We start from the raw sequence: 23,576 nt of genomic DNA on the forward strand, positions 1-23,576 counted from the left end.
ACACACACACACACGCACGCACACTGCTCCTTACTGCTGGTTGGTCCTGTAGTTCCAGAGCCTTGGGACTCTTTGGTGGATGCTGTCTCAGAGGAGGGGTCGGTAGTGGGAGGAGGAGGGGGAGGGGGCACAGTGTCACTGTCGGACGTCTCCGACAGGTTCTCGCTCAGTGTACGCAGTACCACCGTCATGTCACCCTGACTCAGAATCAGCTGTAAGATAAACAGATGCAGATACACATTGGTATACTGTACTTACAATATATACTGGACACAGCGATTCACATTGAGCAGACAAGACATGGAGGCGAAGACCGCAAAGCCTAACTTATCATACTGAATGTGACCGCGTCTCTCCCAAAAAAGATAGATTCAACTGAAGAATATCAAACTGTTTTTTTTTTTTCTTCTTTTTTTAATATAATCAACACTGATACACTTTTTAAAATAATTAACATTTACATTTTTATAATGGATGGAAATCAAAGGGCTCTGATCGGGCTAGAACCTTGCCCACATTTGGAGTCATACATACATCATCATCATCATATCATATCATCATCATACTATAATTCAATCAATGTCTGAATGTGTGTCTGTCTGTGTGTCACTGTGACTGCCGTAGCTCCTCACTGCCTGCACCAATCACTCCCACTTTTCACACATGCATTGACCACAATAATATGGAGGTCTTAAAGAAAGCCCTTTTTCCAATTTAACTAATTAATAGTGAATTTATTAGTGAATTAAAAATGCAAGTATCTCACAACGGGTAAGGGCTAGTCATATAAATCAACCAACCATATATCTCAAGGATGATTGACATCATATATGACTGACATCACAGGCAGGGCACCAAGATACACATTGGAACCACACCGTTCTCATGTGGATTCCAAGATAAATATGATTCTATTTTTGTTGTACTCATTGTGTTTCATTAACTCAACTAATCGTCCACGGCCCCTGAACAATTTTGTTGAATAGCCGTGTTGTATGTGCATACATACTGCAAACGACCACTACTCACATTCATGGGTTTAAGGTGAGCTGTAATCTTGATATCAGGTATGTCGTGGTACCAGGTGGATGACAGGTTTCTTTGGATAGACAAGTCCAGGTTAACTGGTTTTAGAAGCTGAGTCTCTCCTTGAAACCGTTCTGCCTCATATGTGGTTCTGCAAGCAAACAGAGCATGCAGGAATTGTAAATAGAAACAATATGTACCCGATATGAGACTCAATGCCTCAATGACTGAATGACTCAATGACTTGATGTCCGGCTGAATTAGAGGTTTCTAAACGCAAATAAAAGCATGAACCCGTATAAATGTGCATGGTATCACCAAATTAACAGTTCCGTTTATTTGTCACACTCCCGGCTAAGAAATAACAATCCGTTACTTTATATAGTTGAAGGTTGGTACATTTAAAACTCATTGAATGAGAATAAAACTAAGGGCCTCAAACCATCTACAACTAGCCAAATGTCAACACTAGCCTATAAAGCGTTCAGCCAAGAGCCAATTTTGATAAGTAACGTATAGAGGAGCTTCAATTATGTTACTCTTTTACAGATGGTCTTGCACTCACCTGTACATTTTGAGGTCACTCAGTCCCACTGACATCATATCCACTACAGGGGGGATCTTTGTGTGGGTTTTGGACGGCATGGAAAAGTGGTTCTTGACGGAGATCAAGCCCAGGTCGGCTACGATGACATTGGTGGAGGAGGAGGACTGGGGGAGGAAGATGACAGGAGCGTTGAAGTGGACGTTAAGAGCAATGCGCATGCTGCGCTCTGCCAGTTCCAATACGCCCGTGGCAGCCTTCTCTGCTGCCTGCGCCGTCACCTCAGCCAAGGCCTCTTTGGCCTCCTGGAAGTTGTTGATGAAAGCCTGGGGGACACAGATGAAAGATCAGCTAATTTGTAAATGTAATTATGGAAGTGCATGTATCTTAAATACAGTACAATCTGCACAGGATAAAACTCATACATTATAGTATCTAGGTAAATTAGAGGCTAATTGTGGGTAGTTGGGTGACTTGGTGGGTGTAAGAATAGATAGATAAATCACCAAAAATATATAAATATGTCTACATATAGTGAACCGAACTCTGGTGCACTTGAAAGTGAACTGAGAACCACATTTTTTATTTTAGTTTGTTCATTTGGTTCGCATCAGAATAAGTTCCAACAACGCAAACGAACTGGACTTTCCGTCAACAAGATGTTTAAATCAAACTAAAATGTCCAGGTGTGAATGCAACCTTAGAATTAAGCAGCTTAATTGAACAGAAATTGCTTTAAAATCTTTTCTCAAGGATGTAATCAAATCAGCAGCAAGATATCTGATCATTCTTGCCCTGATGAAGACCTTGTTGGTCGAAACATGTTGGCAGTTGCCTTTTTAATTTATTAAAGGCGATCAAGCCTCACTTTGAGTGCCCAGATCCTCTCTCTTTTTAAAAATAAAGATACATTTTCAGTGTATTACTGCATTAAAAATATTACATAACATGACAGTGCTATGTGTGGGATTCTAAACCAAAGTACACACACAGCCTCTAAACAAATATGATCTAAAACATATCATTTATCTTACCAGTATTGAAGAGAGAAACTTGTTGAGGAAGATGACTTGGATGCATCCCACATTTAGTGTTATGGAAGTGTCTACTTTACACATATCCAGATAGGCGTCTCCCTCGGTGGCAGCTGTGTAGTTCACCATGCGGAAGGCAAACACCTCCTTATCTGCTATGGACACTGCCTGGGGAGACAAGATAGATGGGACTATAATATAATTTTGTTCTTGAAATTGTCTATTGGATAATAATTGTATTACATGTTTATTTGTATCAGTTATTAGCAAAAGGCCGATGCACACCTCAGAAGGCTAGTGACAGGTGCATAGGGCAAAAAAGCATACTTATAATACAAGAAAATTCCTGTCTTGTATTGTCTGTCCTGATGAAGGTCTAATCGACAGAAACGTTGATCAATAAAGAGCAACATTTTTGGCAAGTTTCTGACAGTGTGCAGGACCCTTCTTTGTTTTTCAAAGATAACCTTTTTAAATATTTGTATCCGTTAAAACTCAAATAAAGTTATTAAAAAAAATGTCTATTGACTTGTAAACATATGGTACAGTAAGAGATTATTGTACTAGATAATTAACCCATTAAAACCAGGGAAGCATGTCGACATTAGTATCATTTTAGATTCTGTAATTTTTGTGTTGTCTATTCAGAAATAGCAGATATACAAGCTCACAGTGACATGCATGCAATCTGCTCTTTTTGAACATTTTTGAATAATCTTTTGAAAGTGTGGCCAGGTCTTAATGGGTTAAGCCTTTAGTAAAAGAATGTCTAAGCTAAACCTTTACTAACTTTTTGAGTGGTGCAACCACTCCAAGGAACAGCAATGTCCCTGTCCGCCTATGTATGTGACGTTAATGAGCACGAGTATGATTATTAGTACCAGTAGGGGCGCTGTTGTGCCAGAAACAGAGAGAGAGATAGTGCTGTACTGTTGCCTGCTAATATGAGAGAGAGAGAGAAAGAGAGATGGGGGGGGGGGTAGAGAGAGGGGAGTTGCAGCACTCAGTTCACACGGGTGTGATTTTTTAATAGTGATTCCTTACCTTCTTGTAAATTGCATCTTTGTCACAGTCCAGGATGACAATGTTCTTCAGGTTGGCCAGAATCTCCATCTCCTTTTTCCTCATCAGAACCTCTGAAACTAGACCTGGACAGTACGACATCACAAAACTAGTAACTTAAGACTCCTTCAACTTCCTACGGTAGACTAGGTAGTCTTTCAATAGTTTTCACCACTCATGGCTTCAAAATATTCACTTGGTGACATAATGTACTTTGCACAATTATTTATTTTCCATTGAGCAACGCCGTTGTGTGACAAAGTATAAATTAGGTAGGGGATAAGATAAGGGTGTTCATTAAGCGTGTTATGTGCAGTGGGTGAAAGGTATACCTTCAATACTGATCTCAGAGATCCTGGCCTTCTCTCCTCGGATGAAAACCTTCAGACAGTTGAGATCTGCTCTGATGTGCAGATTCACCACATCCTCAAACTTCAATTTCTTTGAAGCTATGGACAAAGATGTAAGAAGTAAAGAGGGAAGATAAATAGAAAGTGAGACGAAACTCAGGAAAAGGAAATTATACAGCCCTCTGAAATTATACTATTATTAAATATTAACTTCTGTGTCTCTTATTCCAATTAAGTCTAAGTCCACCAGCTCTTTTGCGACACATATTTCACGCCAGGATGATCACGTAGGAACCGTTTCACAACTCCAAAATCCTGCACTATGCTTCGCCACTGTGGGAGTGTTATATTGATAGATGGAAAAGCTTTGGCCATGGTACCAGTGTACAGTAGTTTCATGGCCTGGCCTAGAATCTAGAATGAATTCAGACGTAACACGATCTCCACCTTGGTCTCTGACGAGATGTGGTGAGAACGGTCTAGGATATGCTTCTCCTCAAACAAAGTCAGTGGGGCCGACAGCTTATACATTCTCTAAATCCTTCATTTCTGCTGTATTGCCTTAAAATGTGTGGACAGTCGCTTTACCTCGCTTTCCAGTTCCAAAACTGAAAATCGAAAACAATACTGACCCATTGAAATAGTTATTTCCATATTAGCAGGAGCAATGGGAAAACACATCTATTGCTCACTGCACACTCCTGGGAGACCTCCTGGCACTAACTAGCTAAACTAGCTTTTTTGTATTATTAAAGATGTGTTCCATGATATGAAGATGGCACAAATTCCATGCATATACTAATTATAGGCTGTATTTGTGCGTTCACAGGTTAACAATGCTACTTAATCCATAAATAAAATGAAATACAGTATAACATTACTCTGTCTCTTGGCAACCACTGATTCCTCCTTCTTCTCTTCCTCTGCCTCCACTTCCCCTTCCCCCTCATCCTCTTCTGGGATAGTAGGCAGCTCATCCTGTCCTCCCTCCTTCTTGGTTGGTGGAGGAAGCAGACTGTTGAGGAAGTTCATGGTGTTGAGGAGAGCCTCTGTGTGGAGGTGCACGTCCAGCGACGAGAAGACCACCTGGTGGGTAACATTAAAATATGTATGTATGCAACATCATTTCCTTGCAGAGTTCCGCACAGCAGAAAAGAGTATGTCGTATACGTATATATTTAATTTTATAAAGTCAACATTGTGAAAATTGCTGAAGATAACTTTAGAGTTTCTCTCACCTTGATTAGCTGCTCTGTATTTTTGTGTTCAGATTTGAACTCAGGACCATTCCTATCAGCCTGGAAATGACAAAACAGAAGAAAGAAAATTGAAACCCAATATACTTTGTTGACCAGAGTGCCAAAGGCACTCTATACGAGGCCCCATCCTTGTTTCCCTCTACACCAAATCTCTACAAAATTGCCGATCTACAAGCTTGCAACGCGTTGCCAAACGTTCGCCACAGAACAGGGATGCTAGGGTTCATGTGGTTAATTATTCTCCCGTGGGGTAGTCAGAAGCTATTCGAGATGTAGAAATTGTTTTGACCAATAAAACAAAGATGTGATTTGTCATTGAACAAAGATGTGATTTGTCATTGCACCCACAACACCAGGCCAGTGACTTAAGTGGATTGGAAAAGTACCTTAATGTACTCCAGCATGAGCAAGTCATCCTCTGTGTTGTCTAGAGTGGTGATGAGTTGAACCTCCTTCTCCTCAGAATCTGGAGGCAGCATGAAAAGAAAAACCAAGCATAAAAATAACAGAAAATCTACGGAGATGTAATACGCTGCCGATTCATCTCAAACATGATATGACAATATTTTAGATGATAATCCTCCAAGAGTTACACTCGGAACAACGCCAAAATCTAGTTCTATTGAAAATTTCAATCTCAAGCCTGCTGTTGAGGCACTACTAACCCATGTACTCAGGGCATTTGAGGCAGATCTCACGCAAGAACGTCTTTGATGACATGTCGAAGGTGCGCAATTTGAGCTCAGTGCCCATTCCTTCGATGTCCAGGTGAAGGACTGTGATCTCCTCATCCCCTGATAGACGACACAGCTGTACAGACATCTACGTAGAGAGACAGATTGCAGGACAAGGAATAGAGTAGAGCCAGAAGAAGGAAGAATAACGTGAAGATAACGTGATTATTATTATTTAGATTATACCAAAATGTATATGTAGATTTTCTATAACCTCTCTGCTAGTTTGTAAATACATCAAAGATGCGAATATAATCCATTTCTAATGGGTGGCTTGGCCTGGAAGAGAGGTCATCAGGTGGTCTCCAACCTTCTTAGAGTGTTTCAACCCTTAACCACTACACTCTCCAGTTGGCGGGTCAGCAGTGATTGGCCAAGTCACTGCTCCAGCTCCACAAGTCCACGGAGGGGCACCCCAGGCGCAGCCACCACCGAGGCGCAACCAGCACCAGACTGTTCGTCTGTGTGTTGTGCATGTGTCACTCCGTCCTTGTCCACACTTGGCCTTACTCTGGTGTATTTGAGTCAAGGGAGCCGTCTCTGCGTCTGTGTCACTGTCATAGTTGTTGTTGAAGCTATATAAATCAGAGGGATTGTTATTATGTGTCTTGAGTGTACAGGGTTTGATGAGGTCATATATGGAGCGTGTCTTGAGTGTACAGGGTTTGATGAGGTCATATCAACATATGGAATGTCAGAACAGGTCAGCTCCATATATGAGATCTAAGGGTGGCAGCGGGGGCAGTGTCTTGAGTGTACAGGGTTTGATGAGGGCCCAGGTAGGGTTGGGTCAAAAATTTCGGGCCTGTTGAATGGACAGGTATCAGTCAAAAGGGAGACGAAGAGGAAGGACGGATGGGGAGGGATCAACATATGGAATGTCAGAACAGGTCAGCTCCATATATGGAGATCTAAGGGTTTGAGGTCAGATGTAGAGTTGCTGGCCGGCTCCTATATCTAGATCTAGTGTCACGAGGCGCAACGGGTTGATGTCCATATATGGTGGCATGACCTGACAGGCGGACAGGTTTTCAGAGTAATCTGCGACCTACAGTCGCAATTATTATTATTATTATGGATTGGTTTGTTTGCTGTGTGAAACTTCTTTGACCGTTTTGCAATGCTACCTCATTGATCTCAAATGTCATGAGGAACTCGGTCATGTTCTTCTGAGGATCCTTCTTGACCAGGCCCCTCCATCTGACGGAGTCAGAGCGCCGCAGCGTACCGGGCATGTCCGCGAAGAATGAACGGTCATCTATAGGAGAGGTAGGAGCATCGTAGAACAAGTCTTCCTCTGAACCTGAAGTGGGCGCACACATGCACGCGCGCACACACACACACACACACACACACACACACACACACACACACACACACACACACACACACACACACACACACACACACACACACACACACACACACACACACACACACACACACACACACACACACACACACACACACACACACACACACACACACACACACACACACACACACGTTTTACATTCAGTCCTGGCCATAAGCTCTGTTTGCACCCCCACCGGCTGTGTACACCCTCTCTGTCGTGATACCAGTTTTACCTTTCCCTCCCCCCAACATTTTCTGAATACAATACCTGCTTTTTGGCTTTCTGACTCTGCTTTTTTACTGGCTGATGCTGGCACTGAACACGCCTCAATTAACAACTGCTTCCATTCAATTCTATCTTCCTATATAAAAATCACACCCGTGAGAAGTGAGGGGCGATCTTATCACCGTACATCATCATACATCATCTCATTGCAGCCAATCAGAATTTGCGTCCTCACCTTTGTCTTCAAGGTTTGTGTTACGCAATGTTTGTGCACTCAAAACAAAAAAAACTATTAAATTGACAAAGCTGCTTAAGGCTAAGCAACTTGTGTTCGTATCTCACCTATTGAAGTGATGCTGATGGTCTCACATGACTCAAACATCACTGAGGAACGCAGGTCGGTCAAGTGTCTCCTGGGAGTCAGTGTGGGGGTGTACTGCTTTGCCTAAAAGGTAGGAAGACATTTGCTGCGTGTTACTCCCCATCTCTCTCCCTCCATTTCCTGTCAACTTACTGTACACTTATTTTACTTTTTTTCATTTCTGCTAAGCAGCAAGCGATTATTCTTAGATGATTTTGATTTATATTAGGATTCATTCGTGTGACTGTAGAAAGAAAGAAGAAACGAGTGCGGCCTTCGCTTTCCCCCTTAATCATCAATAGAGCTTCCGTGCTCCAGACAGTATGAACGGAGACTATAGCTACTGTGCAGACACACACGCAAATAAGGGCAAAAACATAGTGTCCGACTTCCGGCCTGTCTGAGATATTTAACCCTGGGATTTTATTTGGAGGAAACCCTGACATTGTTACCTTAGGAGTGGTGTGGGACGCAGTGCGTGCGACAGGTCTGCTCTGAGGAAGTGGGATGCTGTTTATCAACTCCAGCACGCCTCGAATCTTATCGTCCGAGATACGAAGGGATAGCAGTGGTAGCTCCCCAGACATCTTAAACCTGTAAACATGTACAAGGGCATAATAGACATGAATACAAATAGTCAGAGCCACATAATATGCCAGACGTGCACATGCAGCGAAGAATAGATGCTCAGCACCTCGTCAACACTGCTGCCATTTTCAGCATAGCGTAAATACATGTTGCTCCAAATGAATCCCTTTAAAACAATATAAAACATATGCTGTGCTCAGGGAAAAACTGGAAAAGCGGCCTACTCACTTAGCCATGCGCGAGTCTGTAACGACCATGGCCCTGCTGAACACCACCTTCAGATCCACCGGCTCTAGGATGTGGAACGCCGACTGTTTCTGCTTACGCGCCTTCTTCCAGTCCCCTTCTGACTCCCATGGAAAACGACATTAAGCAATTAATTATGTGTGAACCATCCTTCTTATGTTCTTTAACCACCATGTTGTTAGTCTGGGTTCCAGCCTGATTCTCTGTGTTCCATGGATTTGTCAATGTCACTCCACGGAACGCAGCGAATCAGGCTGTAACCCGGGCTACCATGTTGTTATGTGTGCATGTTCTTCAAGCATGTGCAGCCTAACTTGTTGTACCTAACGTGCATGTACTGTGTGTACTGCACCTGGTTGGCTGTAGAGGAACTGGAGACTGGTGAGCTGTATGTCAAAGCTGTCGTATGCTCTGGACATGATATCCTCAAAGGTGCTGCTGGTCACTGACAGCTGTGGCAGATTCTTCTTGCTCTGACTCAACACCTGGTGCACAATGCAATTCGATTTGATGCAATTTTCCCACGATTTGTTTTTTATCAAATGAAATTCCAGGCAAATTGTGAATGCGATACTTTATTATTTCTAGTTTCTATTATATGTTCTATATAAAACTAAATAATGGTTAAGGTTATGTTTAAAGTGTACTCTGTCATACAATGGTGTTGCACATTGAAAATAGAAGATCTACAAGCTCAGTGCGACACGATGAAACACTTCCAAGCTTGTAGACATATTGAATGCATCTCTGCATCTCTGTTCTCCAAATAGAATGTCTTAGCTCTGCACTACATCCCTAATATTAGTTAATGTTATAGATATGATTTGGATGGACACATGGTTATATTTACTTGCATGCTTCAAAAATAAAATCTATAACCTACTGTAACAATGTGACAACGTACGAGCTTGTAGATTGGCTGTTTCCGGTGCGCAACACAATGCACAACAAAGTATGCATCAGGCTTAGGATGGACCAGCAATTATCCTAACATACAGCAGATACGTTGTCTGCTTTTGGGAACAGAGGTTTCCCAGCTTGGATATAAGGAGAATTTCTGACCTTTAAGTGTCCCAGATCCAGCAGTATTATTTTCTGAGTGGCGTCATAGAAGCCGGTCTGGGGAACGATGACATACGATGCCATCAGGTTCACCTTCAGGTCTAGAACTTTTTGTGTCTCAATAACATACATAAGACCTGAAAAGCAAAATGACAATCACAATGTGTGTGTGTGTGTGTGTGTGTGTGTGTGTGTGTGTGTGTGTGTGTGTGTGTGTGTGTGTGTGTGTGTGTGTGTGTGTGAGAGACACACAGACCTGTGGATGTACGGTCCCTGAATTGCTCCAGTTTCATCAAGGTAGCATTGGTCAGCTCATCTAACTGCAGGTCTTCAGGGGGCATGAAGAACGCTGACATGCTGTTCACTGTTGTCTGCAGAAGTGAACACACAAAGGCACAGAAAGAAGGATTTTTAAACACTTAAAGGAGCACTTGTGAATTGTGACTTCACTCACTTGTCTTCATATAATTGGTCCTCTTACTAATGCTCATTATAAGATGGCACCATTTCCGTCAACTCACTGTGTGTCATTTCATTGGTTGGCAATGGACAATTCAGAAACCTGCCTACAAATGACATCATCAATGGGGGTTCTAAGCTAATAGAAACTGCAGCCTTTGTTTTCCTGGAAACTTAGCATGCTTGTATTTGCATTCATAAGAAAATTATACAATACTTGTTTAAATTACCAGACCTGCCTACCGATGGTTATTGGTTTCTGAACTGTCCACCAACAAGATGCAGTGAGTAGACAGAAATAGTATCTTATATCTTGTGCATGAAGTCAGTGATTCTGTACGGTTTCACGTTTTGCAATCACACTCTCTCACACAACTCACGGCATCATAGATGATTTCCAGGGGCTGTGACTCTACGTGGAGCCTCTGGTCAGAACTCTCATCCAGTGGGTTGGTCTCGAACAGGATGCTAAGAAGTGGAGTTCCTGTTCCCGTGGCAGCCTTCCTGGATGACAGCAGGGTGGGAGGGGCCCGAGTACCACCCAGGCCCGTTACCTCGAACAGAGTGAGCTTAGCTATTAGTCTGGAAAAGAAGAAAGAAAATGAATGTCAGAACCTGAGAGCCATCAGGTAAAGGAAGCTTAGCAGGGAGGCAGGCTTGACTCTGGAGTGATGTGGAGATTTTAACCCAGCATACAGTCTCAAGAAAATACAAATTCCATAGCTGATCCTGATAAGCATGTTTTAAAATATGTGTACATGATTTAAAACACATTATAAAACATTTATAACCCGTAAAAACAGGTCTATTTTTGCCATTTCTGAAAATGTTTTGATATACCTACAGTATAATGACATGCCCAAAATAGGGCTAAATTAATGAGAACATACTTATTGGCTTGTGCTCCAGGTCTCTGTGTGAGAATGGACTTGAGCTCTCCAACAGTCAACTTGATGATCTCATTGTCGTCCTTGATGTTGTCTTTGAAGGACACAGAAAGCTTCTCCATGTGGAAATCAATCTTCATGTCCTCAAACTGGAAAACAGAGACACATATCCAATATGAGATTGATGTTGATAATGTCATGATGACATGACAAGGACATTGTGTGGACAATGTGTGTGAGACACATTCATAGAGGGCAGAAACTCACATCCTTTGGCAGGTTGTGATTGACAGCGATCTCGCTATATCCAATGGCAGTGTAAAGCTTGGCCTTCTCAGCGGTGGTCATAAAGTCATCAAAACCTTAGGCAAGGGAGCAGACAGGAAGGAACAAATTAAATTGAAACACATTGGAGTTTTTTAACCAATGAATATTATGTGATATACATTATACAGTATGTGGCCTAGTTCCTTCTCGGTATATAACGTTCAATCTTCCAGTACGTCTGTATTTGTTAACCAATTAAAACCATCTGTCATTTTACACTTTGGCTATTCAAAAATAGCAGATATACAAGCTCATAGCGTGTCACTTCGTGCTGCGCTATGAGCTTCTGCTTGTAGATCTGCTATATTTTGAAAGATCTTCAAAAGTTGTGCAAATCTTTGAATATATAATTATTTTAAACAAACATTTTTAACTAAAATCTTTGCTTCTGGAGGTCACTGTCTGGAACAACATAATTTGATATGGCGGTCCATGGCCAAATAAATATCATTTTGGGGGTAATTGACCTGAAACATTTTTATAACTGATATAGCAACATAAGTTTTATAAGTTTAATAGCCTACCACCAGTTTTGACTGTGCATGGCTGTGCATCAGGCTCTCCTCCCCAGTTCCACATCCATCCGAACCAGCCCTGGGACTCCTCTTCCTCCATCTTCACTCCAGGACGGTAGATACGAAGGCCCGCCTTGCTCGCCTGGGAAAGAACACTCATTAGCCATTTAGTGCAGCATTTTGGGAGGTCATGTCTTGGTTGAACAACAGATAAAAGACAAAGAAAGAATGTATCACTAGCTAAAACCACAGATGTTAAAGGAGTAGTTCACACCCAAACAATTGCTAATTTTCTTCTAAATATATTTTTTGTAACCCATTTTTCACCCCTGTGTCAATCATCTAATGTGATCCTGGGCTCTACACACCCTCCACCAACCTAGTCCCCCATATATGGGGGACAAGGGGAGAGCAACGGACTTGAACTCATGCTTCTGCTTCTATTTATCTTCTATTTTTCTATTACACAATTGCCGGTCATCAAATAATTGGCTCAGGAATGTACCAAAAACTAAAAACAAATCACCATTAATTCAAGGCTTCATGGGGTGTGTAATTGATAGAAGCCAGAAGCTATATCATTATTTTGCACACTTTAGCACAGGTTTAAACCATTTGGCATAAATTAATAAAACATTTAAAACATATTTGATTGTGTGCGTGCATTTGTTACAATGAGAGTCCCATATAATCCTACAAATGTAGATACTCATCCTCGGCCAGTAGGTCTTACCTCCATCTCAGCCTGCTGCCTGGCCAGTGTGATGTTAAATATATCCAGCGTCCTCTCAGGCTCCTGAGTACAGACAGAGGAAACACATTGATTAGACCTTACAGCAGCTTACTCTCAGGCTCATTATGGGAATGGTTCAATTACTTAATGTCCGTCATCAATCACATCAGGAATAATACGATGCCTGCAGAGGAGACAGAGGGAGACAGGAGACGAAGGGGGCAGAGCAGACAGAGGAGACACCATGAGACGAAGGGGGCAGAGCAGACAGAGGAGACACCATGAGACGAAGGGGGCAGAGCAGACAGAGGAGACACCATGAGACGAAGGGGGCAGAGCAGACAGAGGAGACACCATGAGACGAAGGGGGCAGAGCAGACAGAGGAGACACCATGAGACGAAGTGGGCAGAGCAGACAGAGGAGACACCATGAGACGAAGGGGGCAGAGCAGACAGAGGAGACACCATGAGACGAAGGGGGCAGAGCAGACAGAGGAGACACCATGAGACGAAGGGGGAAGAGCAGACAGAGGAGACACCATGAGACGAAGGGGGAAGAGCAGACAGAGGAGACACCATGAGACGAAGGGGGCAGAGCAGACAGAGGAGACACCATGAGACGAAGGGGGCAGAGCAGACAGAGGAGACACCATGAGACGAAGGGGGCAGAGCAGACAGAGGAGACACCATGAGACGAAGGGGGAAGAGCAGACAGAGGAGACACCATGAGACGAAGGGGGCAGAGCAGACAGAGGAGACACCATGAGACGAAGGGGGCAGAGCAGACAGAGGAGACACCATGAGACGAAGGGGGAAGAGCAGACAGAGGAGACACCATGAGACGAAGGGGGCAAAAATAAAGAACAGAGTTCAAAGAATCGGTTTGACGCAGTGGTTGTTTCAATGAAGGGGCATGATCTATTTTTACTAGCTGCTTTAGCTGATGGTTAAACATTACTCGTGAAATGTAGACGACCTAGTGAGGAACTAGTCATACTGAATGCATAGTCCTGATTGGCTGCCTCTGGGCAATGGGACGGGACAGCTCCAGCCTAACACGGCTGCCTCGTCTCTGGCCAATGGGACCACAACATAGAAGAGAAAATAAATGCACGCGCCGACACTAGCCATGTGGAAATTGACGCCAGCAACCATAGGTATGTGGAAAATAAACCACATGTGTCAACGCCATGAAGAGTAACAACGACATGCATCAACGAGCGAATGCATGTGCAGACTATGCACACTACAGATACCAAGATAAGCATCAACGTGAAGTGAACGGAATGAAGAGCCAGCGACAGCAAGCAACAACACATATGGAAAATAAACGACACGCATCAACGACATGCGCGATGTGAATGCATGTGCAGACTCTGCACACTACAGACAAAAAAGCCCACTACAGAGGGTCCCACTACTAAAGGTACAATATGCACGACAAAGAACTAACTAACAATTACATTACGTTACACACACACACCACTTCAAAGTGGTGTATGTGTGTGTGTGTGTGTGTGTGTGTGTGTGTTTGCGCGTGCGCACGCACAAACAAATACACAGACACAGATATTTACATTTCATAGCCCAATTCTGTAGATATAAAAGGCAGCTGGTAAAATACAATTGTTTTAAATGGATCATTGCTCATTCAGCATAACATCTCCTCTGCCTCCATTGTCAGCATCAGTTCCTCATAGACAAACAACCTCCTCCTCTGATGTCCTACAGTCCCAACCCTCTTGTTTCTGCTCCTCATGCCAGGCCTCACCTCCAGCTCTTGGAGCAGTTCCTCGGTGGGTTTCTTGCTGGTGATCTTCTCCATGTAGAGCTCTCGGTAGCGCTTCACCTTCTGCCGGTGCCGGCGGATGTGCTGCCACGACCACATGTGAAGGCGGGGCTTCACGTCCACCTCCATGATGCCTGTGATCACGTAATGCCACCTGCAGTGGAGTCACACACACGCCATGACAGCCAGCAATATTCAATTATGAATAAATCCACATACAATCTTTGGTACCAAAACATAAGCTTATGAGTATATTCTGTTTCTGACCATATGGGCGCATTGTGGTGAACGTGGACCTCTGGCCTGTATTTCCTATACGGTAGGTTACGTGTCATCATATCCACTGAGCCCAGCAGCTCCAGAATGCTGATATACTGCAAGAAGGGAGGGCATAGGTCATCAGTTACTGAGATGAAATCTCTAGGTTCTCTCTTTTCTCACCGCTCTGCTTCACACATGCATTCACACATGCCTACCTGTGGTCTATTGAGCTCAATGGCCACCTCTTGGAGATTGACTACCAGGTCCACCTTAGGATAGGAGAAATCTACATCCGACCTTGGATTCATCCGGAGTTTAGCGTCCGCAGTAATCGGTCGAAATACTGTGGACGAACAACAAGACAATGTGAGGCCAAAGGATACAAGTACAATTGTAATTGTTGAAGCAAATGGCCTTATGGTTTTATTGTCATTAAGGCATGAGGCAACTAACTTAAGTACATTTTGAATTAGGGTGGGATCTGAAAGTTGTACAATTGTGGTGGTCACATGGGTTTATGCCACGTCAGTACTCAAGTCTATATATTTATTAATCAATGATGCCATGACTTTTCTGAATTAATGTGCCGATGCTACGGACTGGTTGACAATACAACACTCACTGAAGTCATGGCTGGTGCGTCCAGAGCTTTGGATCTCCATGCTGTTCTTGAGACATCGCTGTGGAACCAAAGATACAGAAAGAGATGGTTAAATGTGCACTTCAGATAAAGAGAAGCAGAGAGAGAAGCATAAATTATCCCATTTCTACAAGTATTTCATCCTTTCTTTGCTGCATTTGCTAAATGCACTAGATCAATTTGAAGATGCAATCTTCAAATCCTTTCATGCAAGAAGTCTGTTAAAGTGCCTCAATGGCTGAAATAAATTACTCAGTGAAATTAATGCTTTCAAAACTAAGCAACTAGATGCAGGATAATCTGGGAAAGTGGCTTGAGTGGTAAATGGTGATCCCTGGTTCGGCCTGGTTCTAAAGAGAATTAAGAGACTCATCAGTGTTAGCGGTACCATGACCACTAACACCGATATAGACTGCTGCTGCGGATCATAAACATTATTAAAAAAAAGATTCTAAGACCTCTACAGTGAATGTGGATTGTAGCTTCCTTTTTACGTATCATCCTAATCTGCACCCAGTATATTCATGAACTTCTCCAGTCTGTCCTAGAGTTGAGCGATTTACAGTAAGCACGAACAACACATGGTAATACATCAAATACATAGAAATAGTCATCAAGGATCATAAGTAAGTTAAGCACCTAACATCTGTCTAATAGAATATCTGTACAATGAAACTATAAGTATACACTATAGAATGTTGTGTCTACATAATATGCTATCTAAATTACATAAGTTTAGTCTTTGCATACGCCTGCAAGGTCGCCAAGTGCTACGGCAAGTGCTGCAGGCTAAGGTGGAGTCTGAAGAGGTGTGTTTTCAGACTATGGTGGTAGAATGAGAGTTCATTCCATAGCCTTTCTCTTGAAGTAATTTGACCCAAACAGGCCATGGCATGTCTAACACTGTCTTCTTAGCTCACAGTAAGGTCAGAATGACTCACCAGAGCTTCATCTGGACTGTGATTAGAGTAGAGCTGAGAGTTGACATTCCAGTAGGCAAACAGGTTGTCAAGCTGCACAAGCTGTAAAGTGGAATATCACATCATTACTACTAAGCAGAGAAACGACTAACAATTGCCATGCTGAATGTGTATCACTGTTTTTCAAGCTCAGCACTGGGTAGTTTCAATTTTGTTTTATTAATCCCATTCCCTCATATATATATATCAAGATATATAACAGCTACCTTAAAGAAAAGTTTGGCATTTTCATCCAGAAGGCAGGGTTTCCAGTTCTCATCAGCGGTCTGTGTGGAGCCATACATGTAAGTTAACAGTGAGGAAGAACTTACACAGTAGAAAATATCAAATGATTGATGGTAGAGAGTAAAGTTCTCAACGGGCCCAAAGATTATGGCCCGGGCCGACTCTACCCTAACTGGGTCGGCCCGAGGCTCGGCCCGACCCTAACAATTAACATAATGTTAAGCCCGAAGCCCGACAAAAAAGAAACGCCACTAAATTGCAGCGCCGTGTTTCCGTGTGAAAGTGAGAACAGAGATCAACGGATTTATCAAAATAAAGGATGTATATATAACTCACGTTAGAATAGGCTATTAATGTTCCATTTCCAATCATTCTAATGGATTCCATACAGTGGTGGTGGTGACTGGTGAGTAAACACGAATTGCAGCTGCAGCTCCCTCCCTTAGTTTCCTCTGAAGTGAAGTTGCTTTACGTGTAGCGTTTATCGCTTGGTGACGTTGATTAATCATTAGGTTTTATTCATCGCAGCCAGCTGGGTTAACGAGATAACTCAGTGCAACATGACGAAAACCTGCTATCGTGTGATAATCCGATTGATTTTATAAAACATTTAAGGCAAGCATATGGCAACTTGGCAAGTTAACTGGTGGTTAGACCAGTTAGTATCTCGTTTGGTGCACAAACCAGAGGGAAACCAGCGGTAGCAAACAAGTCTCACACCGTTGACTGTTCTCTCTACTGTACTGCCTGCACGCAGTGCAGGACTGTGGGGCGGGCTGCATGATACTCTGGCCTCGTACACACTTGCTGGACGGACATGATCTGTTCTGTCTGTGTTTCATGGCCGTCTCAGGCTCAATGCTTTTCCAATGGAAGTCACGTGGTTTGACAGTCACATGTTCGTCCGACATGTGTGTACGAGGCCTCCGAGTCTGAAAGGCCAGTGCGATGCGACCCCCGCCTCCAGTCCTCCTCCTGTCACAAGTGAATCGCCTAGCGCAGCCCTCTTCATAATAAATACATACTGATACTAATGTATACACAATCACATTACACAAATAACAGAATTGCTATTTATTTTATAATAACAATTTTAAAAAAAGAAAGAAAAAAATAACAAAATCACGGATTGATAACGTCGGGTCGGTATCGATCGGGCAGAGTTTGAGAACTTTAGTAGAGAGCACATGAACAGTGTTGAGCTACATTACCTGGAGGCTGAGGTTTTTCAGTGAGACACCAAATGACAATGGACAGTTGGGATTCGTCACCTGACAGAAAATGGAGGAAAGTGTCAAATGCTTTATTTTAAAGTGAAGGCTTATGATGACAGTACAGTAGATTGTTTACTTTTACTGTCAATGTTAATGTTGGTGTTGTTGTGAGAAGAGAAGAACAGTATCCTTGATTTGAATACTCACATCATCCTCATAGCGGACATGGATGTTAGAAATCTTGACCTGTAGGTTCTTGATGACCTGAGTGACTAGCTTCTCCACAAAGGTGTCCTGCTTCTCTTGTTTAGGGTTCTCTGTCAATCACAGGGAAACATCACTTTAGAAATACACTATGATGGTCCTCGCCTTTCTACCAGGATCTCAATCCAGCCTATCTCTTCGAATGTTCCAGAGACTGACATTTGAGGAGACAAACCCGTCGTCTTCCATCAGAAAAGCTTTTCAGACTGAAAAGGTATTCAACCAATAATGACATTTCCAAAAACTCTAGTATCCAAATTCTGGGCGAGGCATAATTGGTGAACATTCAGCAAAAATAGGCAAACATTCAACCAAACTATCTACATCTGCAAGCTCACAATGTGCTGATGATTGGTTGATGTTTAACAGAAAAATAGGTATGTGATAAAAATGTACAGTCATTGCCACACTGACAGACCAATGCGCGCACGCACACACACACACACACACACACACACACACACACACACACACACACACACACACACACGCTAACCTTGCTCCGCAGCCTTCTGCTTGGTCTCCTCTATCCTCTGCAGCTCTCTCTGGCGAGCCTCTTGCAGTTGCTTCTCTTCCTTATCAGCATCATACTTTATACCTGGAGAAGATGCAATGAATGGTGAAGAAGCACTGTGTTACTGTGTTGTTGTTATTACATTACTACTAGATTGAAACACAACTGTGTGTGTATTAACAGTTTTAAGACATAGAAAAAGATCTCACTGGCTGTGGGGACTATGAGCAGAAAGACACCATCCAGTGTGGCCTCCACTGACTGGGTGTAGAGGTTTTTCCATGGGATCTTCAGCTCTAGCCGTCCTATTGAGACAAACACACAGTCAAGGCATGCTGTGGTAAAAGCCAATTGCAAAAGTGCTATACCAGAAACTCACCTATGTGTCCCGCTCTAACTTTGAAAGAAACTCACCTATGTGTCCCGCTCTAACTTTATACCAGAAACTCACCTATGTGTCCCGCTCTAACTTTGAAAGAAACTCACCTATGTGTCCCGCTCTAACTTTATACCAGAAACTCACCTATGTGTCCCGCTCTAACTTTAAAAGAAACTCACCTATGTGTCCCGCTCTAACTTTATACCAGAAACTCACCTATGTGTCCCGCTCTAACTTTGAAAGAAACTCACCTATGTGTCCCGCTCTAACTTTGAAAGGAATGTCAAGTTGACTCTGAAAAGAGAAGAAAAAGAAAATTACAAAATGTAAAGTGTAAAAGTGTATACATTATTCTACTATTATTCCATGATATACAAGATAAAAATATTAAATATTAATATTAATATAATATCATTTCAACGTACCAAGGCATTTTCCTTGATTTCCAGATTTCTGAGGACAGCATCACCTGAGGTAAAGAAGCATTTGTTTAGGGTGTTTTCACAAATCGCTTCAAGGCAAATGGATTAGTGCTGTTTTACCAGAAGCCTTGCTTGACATGCAGTCAAAATCAGCAATGTCTGACTGCACCTAACCTTTCAGTAAAAGCTTTTGTTCATCGTATACTACTGACTTAGGTCAACAGTCAGGCCAGGCCGTCTGACTCTGAATCATCAATTATTAAGTCATTCATTAAGTACAAATCCCTAGTACAGTATAAGCCACCAGAGAGACCTGTGTGTGTGTGTGTGTGTGTGTGTGTGTGTGTGTGTGTGTGTGTGTGTGTGTGTGTGTGTGTGTGTGTGTGTGTGTGTGTACAAACATGAAAATAGAAAGCACCATAATCAGAATCAAATGACCTTTGACGACTATGACTCACTCCCCGTCAAGATTCTGGCTAATTATAACAGTAGAAAAAAAGGTTTACTTTCAAATGCTCTATCAGATGAGAGAGAATTGATTGTGCATTCAATAAAACATATGAAAAAAGCATATGGCTCGTTTTTTACTGCATATCCATGACATTTTCAGAATAACTACGTTTACTTAAAGTGGCAACATAAGCAATTAGATTTGTAATATTCTTAGAAAAGACAACAATTGAAGCTCTCTGCAGTTAACAAACTAGCTCTGAAAAAGAGGCCAAGCATTCCTAACCGTGGTTGTGAGAGGGTGTGAGTGTGACTCTCTGACTGCTTTGTTTATCTTTCTAATTCTAAACCTCTAATGTAAAAATACGAATGTCCTAATCTGCATTGTGCAATACGTCTTGCCCAAGCGGCTAGCAATACGATACTCGCTAAAGATATATAGACATGCAGCTACTAGTAGAAAACAAGTGCACTTGTTGTCTCGTTGTCTGTCACTGGCTAGTCCATTTTGACACAGCCTACTACTGTACACACTGACAGCTGCATGATGACACTCACATGCCTGCTGGCTAACAGTAGCTATTAGCTAGCTAGCTTGCTTGGTGAGCCCACTAAAAGACACAAAATGTCTGATCATGTTTATCTACCTCCCCATATGCCGAGCTTGAGTTGAGAGCAGTCAAGGTTGACAACGTAGTCCCCTAAAAATCTGTTGAGGACATCTACCACCAGGCTTTCGAAGACCATCTTTCCGTCCGTGTGTTTCACCTCTTCCTTGTCACCATGTTTACATTCACTGACTGCCTGCTGGACTGTATTGATGATGAAAGCTTACCCTGTTTCCTGAAATATATCAATGACGTCAAATGACGTTCAGTGGGCGGAACGTGCTGACTTCACGCACCGTGGGTGAGATCCTATGGTGAGATCATGTCAGGTAAAAGCAAAGGTAAACAACTACACGCACGCACGCTACGCACGCACACGTTTCGTTTTTAGTTCAAAGAATCAAAGCACTAGACCCACTACTTCGGTACAGTACACTGACTGAACTATTTGTAATTCGTGCATTTGTAGGCCTATGTGTTACACGTGTTTTCAAAGTGAGCTTTTATTTAGACCAACAAAGGCATATAGCAGAGGTGGAAGTACATTGTCAATTTAGTTGGGCCTATACCAGAAGTAACCTAGGCCAATATCTATCTTTCATTATTAGATTTAGTTTAAACTAGAGCGGTGTCGGCCTACTTGGAACGATGCAAGTTGGAAATGAATGCCCCACCCAGTTATTATATCTGTGTCCCTTTTATGCCATAATGCCCATATGGAGTTCTTTGTCAGGCATGCCCAAATATGGAGTCTATGCAGATGTCAATCATTTGATGTCAGAACAGGCCGCCAGCTCCATATATGAAGATAACAGGGCCAGAGCCCGGACAGTGGCTTTTGTGCTGGTTCACATATAACAGCTGTTCCATGGGTATTAGCCTACATGCACATTTTATCTCTGCCAAGAAGGTAATATTTTCCTCTTAAAAAAAAATTAAACAGCATGTCATAGGACATTTAATTAATTATTTTATTAAACAAGGAATCCTACTGAATACTAGAACTGTATACAGACAAACATTTACAATGACAAGTAAGTGACCAAATTAAATATACTTAGGAGAAACATCCAAAGGAATAATAGTATACATTTGGAAATAGAAGTGTTTATGCGCATACCGTAAACACATACCGTATATGTACACATATGTTAGCATGACATCAGAGGTGAAGGTGGATGTCTGCACTCTACTGAGCATGTTTTATTTGTTATTTATTTGTTTGTCTGCCCAGTTGCCCAGATTAACTGAGCTAATGGTTTAGTGATTACTCCTACCACTTTCCCTCGTCGCAGTGTTGCTGATCTTGGTTTATCAACCACCTTCACCCTGAGATCCAGTACGAGAATGTTCTCCTGACTCAGCTCTGTGAAGAAGAAATCTTCATTGAATACAGGACTCCGGCAGTTCCTGATGGTGGTGCTGTTCTGACACTGCAGCTTCCCTGGGGTCAAACACAGACTTAGGGCGCAGTTCAAAGGTCTTTGGTCTCCGTCATCCCTCAGGTCCTCCACAGACACCACACGAATTCGGACTGTGGAGAGGGAGCAAAACGTGGAGGAGGTGAGGGCAGAGAGGCGGATCCTACCACGTCCCGGCAGAGGGAGGATGTGCTCCTGCTGATGTCGCTCCTGACAGTGGAGAACGTCCAGTGGGAAGAGTATGGGTGGGGCCAGGCTCACTGAACTGCTCACTGATTTAGGTAAGTGATTGGGAAAGCATGTTAAAGGCGATGCTTCCCTCTTCCACCTTTTCCCCTTCTCGTGTCTAGTGTCATATAGCATAGGACAGGATATTGCTGCTTTCAACTGACAGACTAATGTAGTGGGAGGTATTTTCATCCCTTGACAGTTGTCTTCTTCACTGTCTAATAAGAGGGAGTTTGCTGAGGAAGAATTCTGTGGGGAGCCAGGGGGCGAAGAGTCATTGGAGGAAGGAATGATACTCTCTGTGCTTCCTGTATCTGATTGGCTTTCACGTGAGAAGAAAGGCAAGAATCTGTGTGAAGCCGTGGTTGTTTTCTGCAGATTTATTTCATATAACAATTTGGTTGCTTTCATAGGCAGGCTTCTATCCAAAATATAGCCAGGAATCTTAGAGTGAAAAAGAGACTCTTTACGCAAAGTATTGGGGCTTTCATATATCCCTGCCAGGCCATATCCCTCTGCAGAGAATGGCAATGGCTTCTTTCTAGCCATTCGGGACTCTGTAGTTACTGTAGCCACATCCTTAAACTTTACATCTATAGTGCTTGATGAAGCATGGTCCCTGTGCATCTCATTCTGATTGTGCATGTAATCTTGAGTTCTCTCAGTGGCCAACAGAGGGCCCCTCTTGTAGAGTCTTGGAGGTAGACAGAACTCCGGTATGGATTCTGGAGTGAGGACATTGTGGTGCAGTTTTCTGGAGAGACTGGCTTTGGCAGAGAGATGATCCTCACCATTTGCCACATGTTGACTCAAATCGAGGGGAATGCTCGCCATGCCTTCCCTGATCTTTCCCAGCAGCCACATTGTTGTTTCTCAGCAAGGGTGACCGCAATGGGCACCGCAATGTCAGGGTCAAATTCCTGCGCAGACAAAATGGGCAATGAAGAATGAGCAAACTTTCAGAAAATGTCATTCATTCATTCATTCAAACTTAATTTACTTAATTTATCTCAAAAACATTCTCATATTAATCAACATCACAGTGTGTTGATAATATTTATTTAAGAAATCACAATATTGTAACAAATACAAAATAATAATATAGAATAATGACATTGTGGTGACCCGTTTGGTCACAAGATTCTAAATAAAACCATAGACAACATATAATTTGTCCTACAGGAATACATCACATTCTGTACACCAATGGGGTTGGCGTACAGAAATCAAAGGCAGATCTAACAAGTTCAGTACAAAATCTAGGCACTTTAAGTGTGAGCCAATTATTTGTTTAAACCTTTTTTATGATAGGATGAATAATGAATACCGGTATATGTAATTTGAACAATCTCCAATGCTTCATATAGAAAAAGTCCTGCTAGAAGGACCACCAAATCTCATTGTTACAATGG

The 23,576-nt window shown here is 42.5% G+C and overlaps 2 protein-coding genes across 6 annotated transcripts in view; both read right to left on the bottom strand.

Annotated features, from left to right (window-relative positions):
• Positions 1-20,699, bottom strand: part of vps13a (vacuolar protein sorting 13 homolog A) — a 51,598-nt gene extending 30,899 nt beyond the window's left edge. For all 5 annotated transcript variants that reach the window (XR_013964255.1, XR_013964256.1, XM_080766413.1 and 2 more), the window contains exons 1-35: positions 20,555-20,699; positions 19,461-19,504; positions 19,287-19,329; positions 18,866-18,961; positions 18,639-18,740; positions 18,086-18,195; positions 17,876-17,935; positions 16,646-16,705; positions 16,401-16,481; positions 15,442-15,499; positions 15,035-15,162; positions 14,826-14,932; positions 14,541-14,712; positions 12,770-12,832; positions 12,046-12,178; positions 11,462-11,556; positions 11,198-11,343; positions 10,688-10,889; positions 10,105-10,219; positions 9,849-9,985; positions 9,139-9,271; positions 8,769-8,886; positions 8,405-8,546; positions 7,934-8,036; positions 7,137-7,312; positions 5,941-6,097; positions 5,662-5,741; positions 5,255-5,314; positions 4,898-5,102; positions 3,999-4,115; positions 3,649-3,752; positions 2,605-2,772; positions 1,592-1,896; positions 1,030-1,177; positions 35-212 (exon numbers count right to left, since the gene is read on the bottom strand). Coding sequence is in view for 3 of the 5 variants with exons in the window: in XM_080766413.1 (XP_080622539.1) it covers positions 35-212; positions 1,030-1,177; positions 1,592-1,896; positions 2,605-2,772; positions 3,649-3,752; positions 3,999-4,115; positions 4,898-5,102; positions 5,255-5,314; positions 5,662-5,741; positions 5,941-6,097; positions 7,137-7,312; positions 7,934-8,036; positions 8,405-8,546; positions 8,769-8,886; positions 9,139-9,271; positions 9,849-9,985; positions 10,105-10,219; positions 10,688-10,889; positions 11,198-11,343; positions 11,462-11,556; positions 12,046-12,178; positions 12,770-12,832; positions 14,541-14,712; positions 14,826-14,932; positions 15,035-15,162; positions 15,442-15,499; positions 16,401-16,481; positions 16,646-16,705; positions 17,876-17,935; positions 18,086-18,195; positions 18,639-18,740; positions 18,866-18,961; positions 19,287-19,329; positions 19,461-19,504; positions 20,555-20,654 (4,246 nt within the window). In the remaining 2 variants the exon portion in view is untranslated. The remainder of the gene's footprint in view (positions 1-34; positions 213-1,029; positions 1,178-1,591; positions 1,897-2,604; positions 2,773-3,648; positions 3,753-3,998; positions 4,116-4,897; positions 5,103-5,254; positions 5,315-5,661; positions 5,742-5,940; positions 6,098-7,136; positions 7,313-7,933; positions 8,037-8,404; positions 8,547-8,768; positions 8,887-9,138; positions 9,272-9,848; positions 9,986-10,104; positions 10,220-10,687; positions 10,890-11,197; positions 11,344-11,461; positions 11,557-12,045; positions 12,179-12,769; positions 12,833-14,540; positions 14,713-14,825; positions 14,933-15,034; positions 15,163-15,441; positions 15,500-16,400; positions 16,482-16,645; positions 16,706-17,875; positions 17,936-18,085; positions 18,196-18,638; positions 18,741-18,865; positions 18,962-19,286; positions 19,330-19,460; positions 19,505-20,554) is intronic.
• A 1,030-nt stretch (positions 20,700-21,729) lies between these two features.
• LOC308316946 (C2 calcium-dependent domain-containing protein 4C) lies at positions 21,730-23,028 on the bottom strand (the record flags this gene model as incomplete). Its single annotated transcript, XM_080765738.1, has 1 exon — positions 21,730-23,028. One exon carries the CDS (start codon positions 23,026-23,028, stop codon positions 21,730-21,732), a length of 1,299 nt encoding a protein of 432 aa, XP_080621864.1.
• Positions 23,029-23,576: the final 548 nt, after the last annotated feature.

Source organism: Protomyctophum bolini, assembly GCF_963924005.1.
Source record: "Protomyctophum bolini genome assembly, chromosome: 6".
Lineage (NCBI taxonomy): Eukaryota > Metazoa > Chordata > Actinopteri > Myctophiformes > Myctophidae > Protomyctophum > Protomyctophum bolini.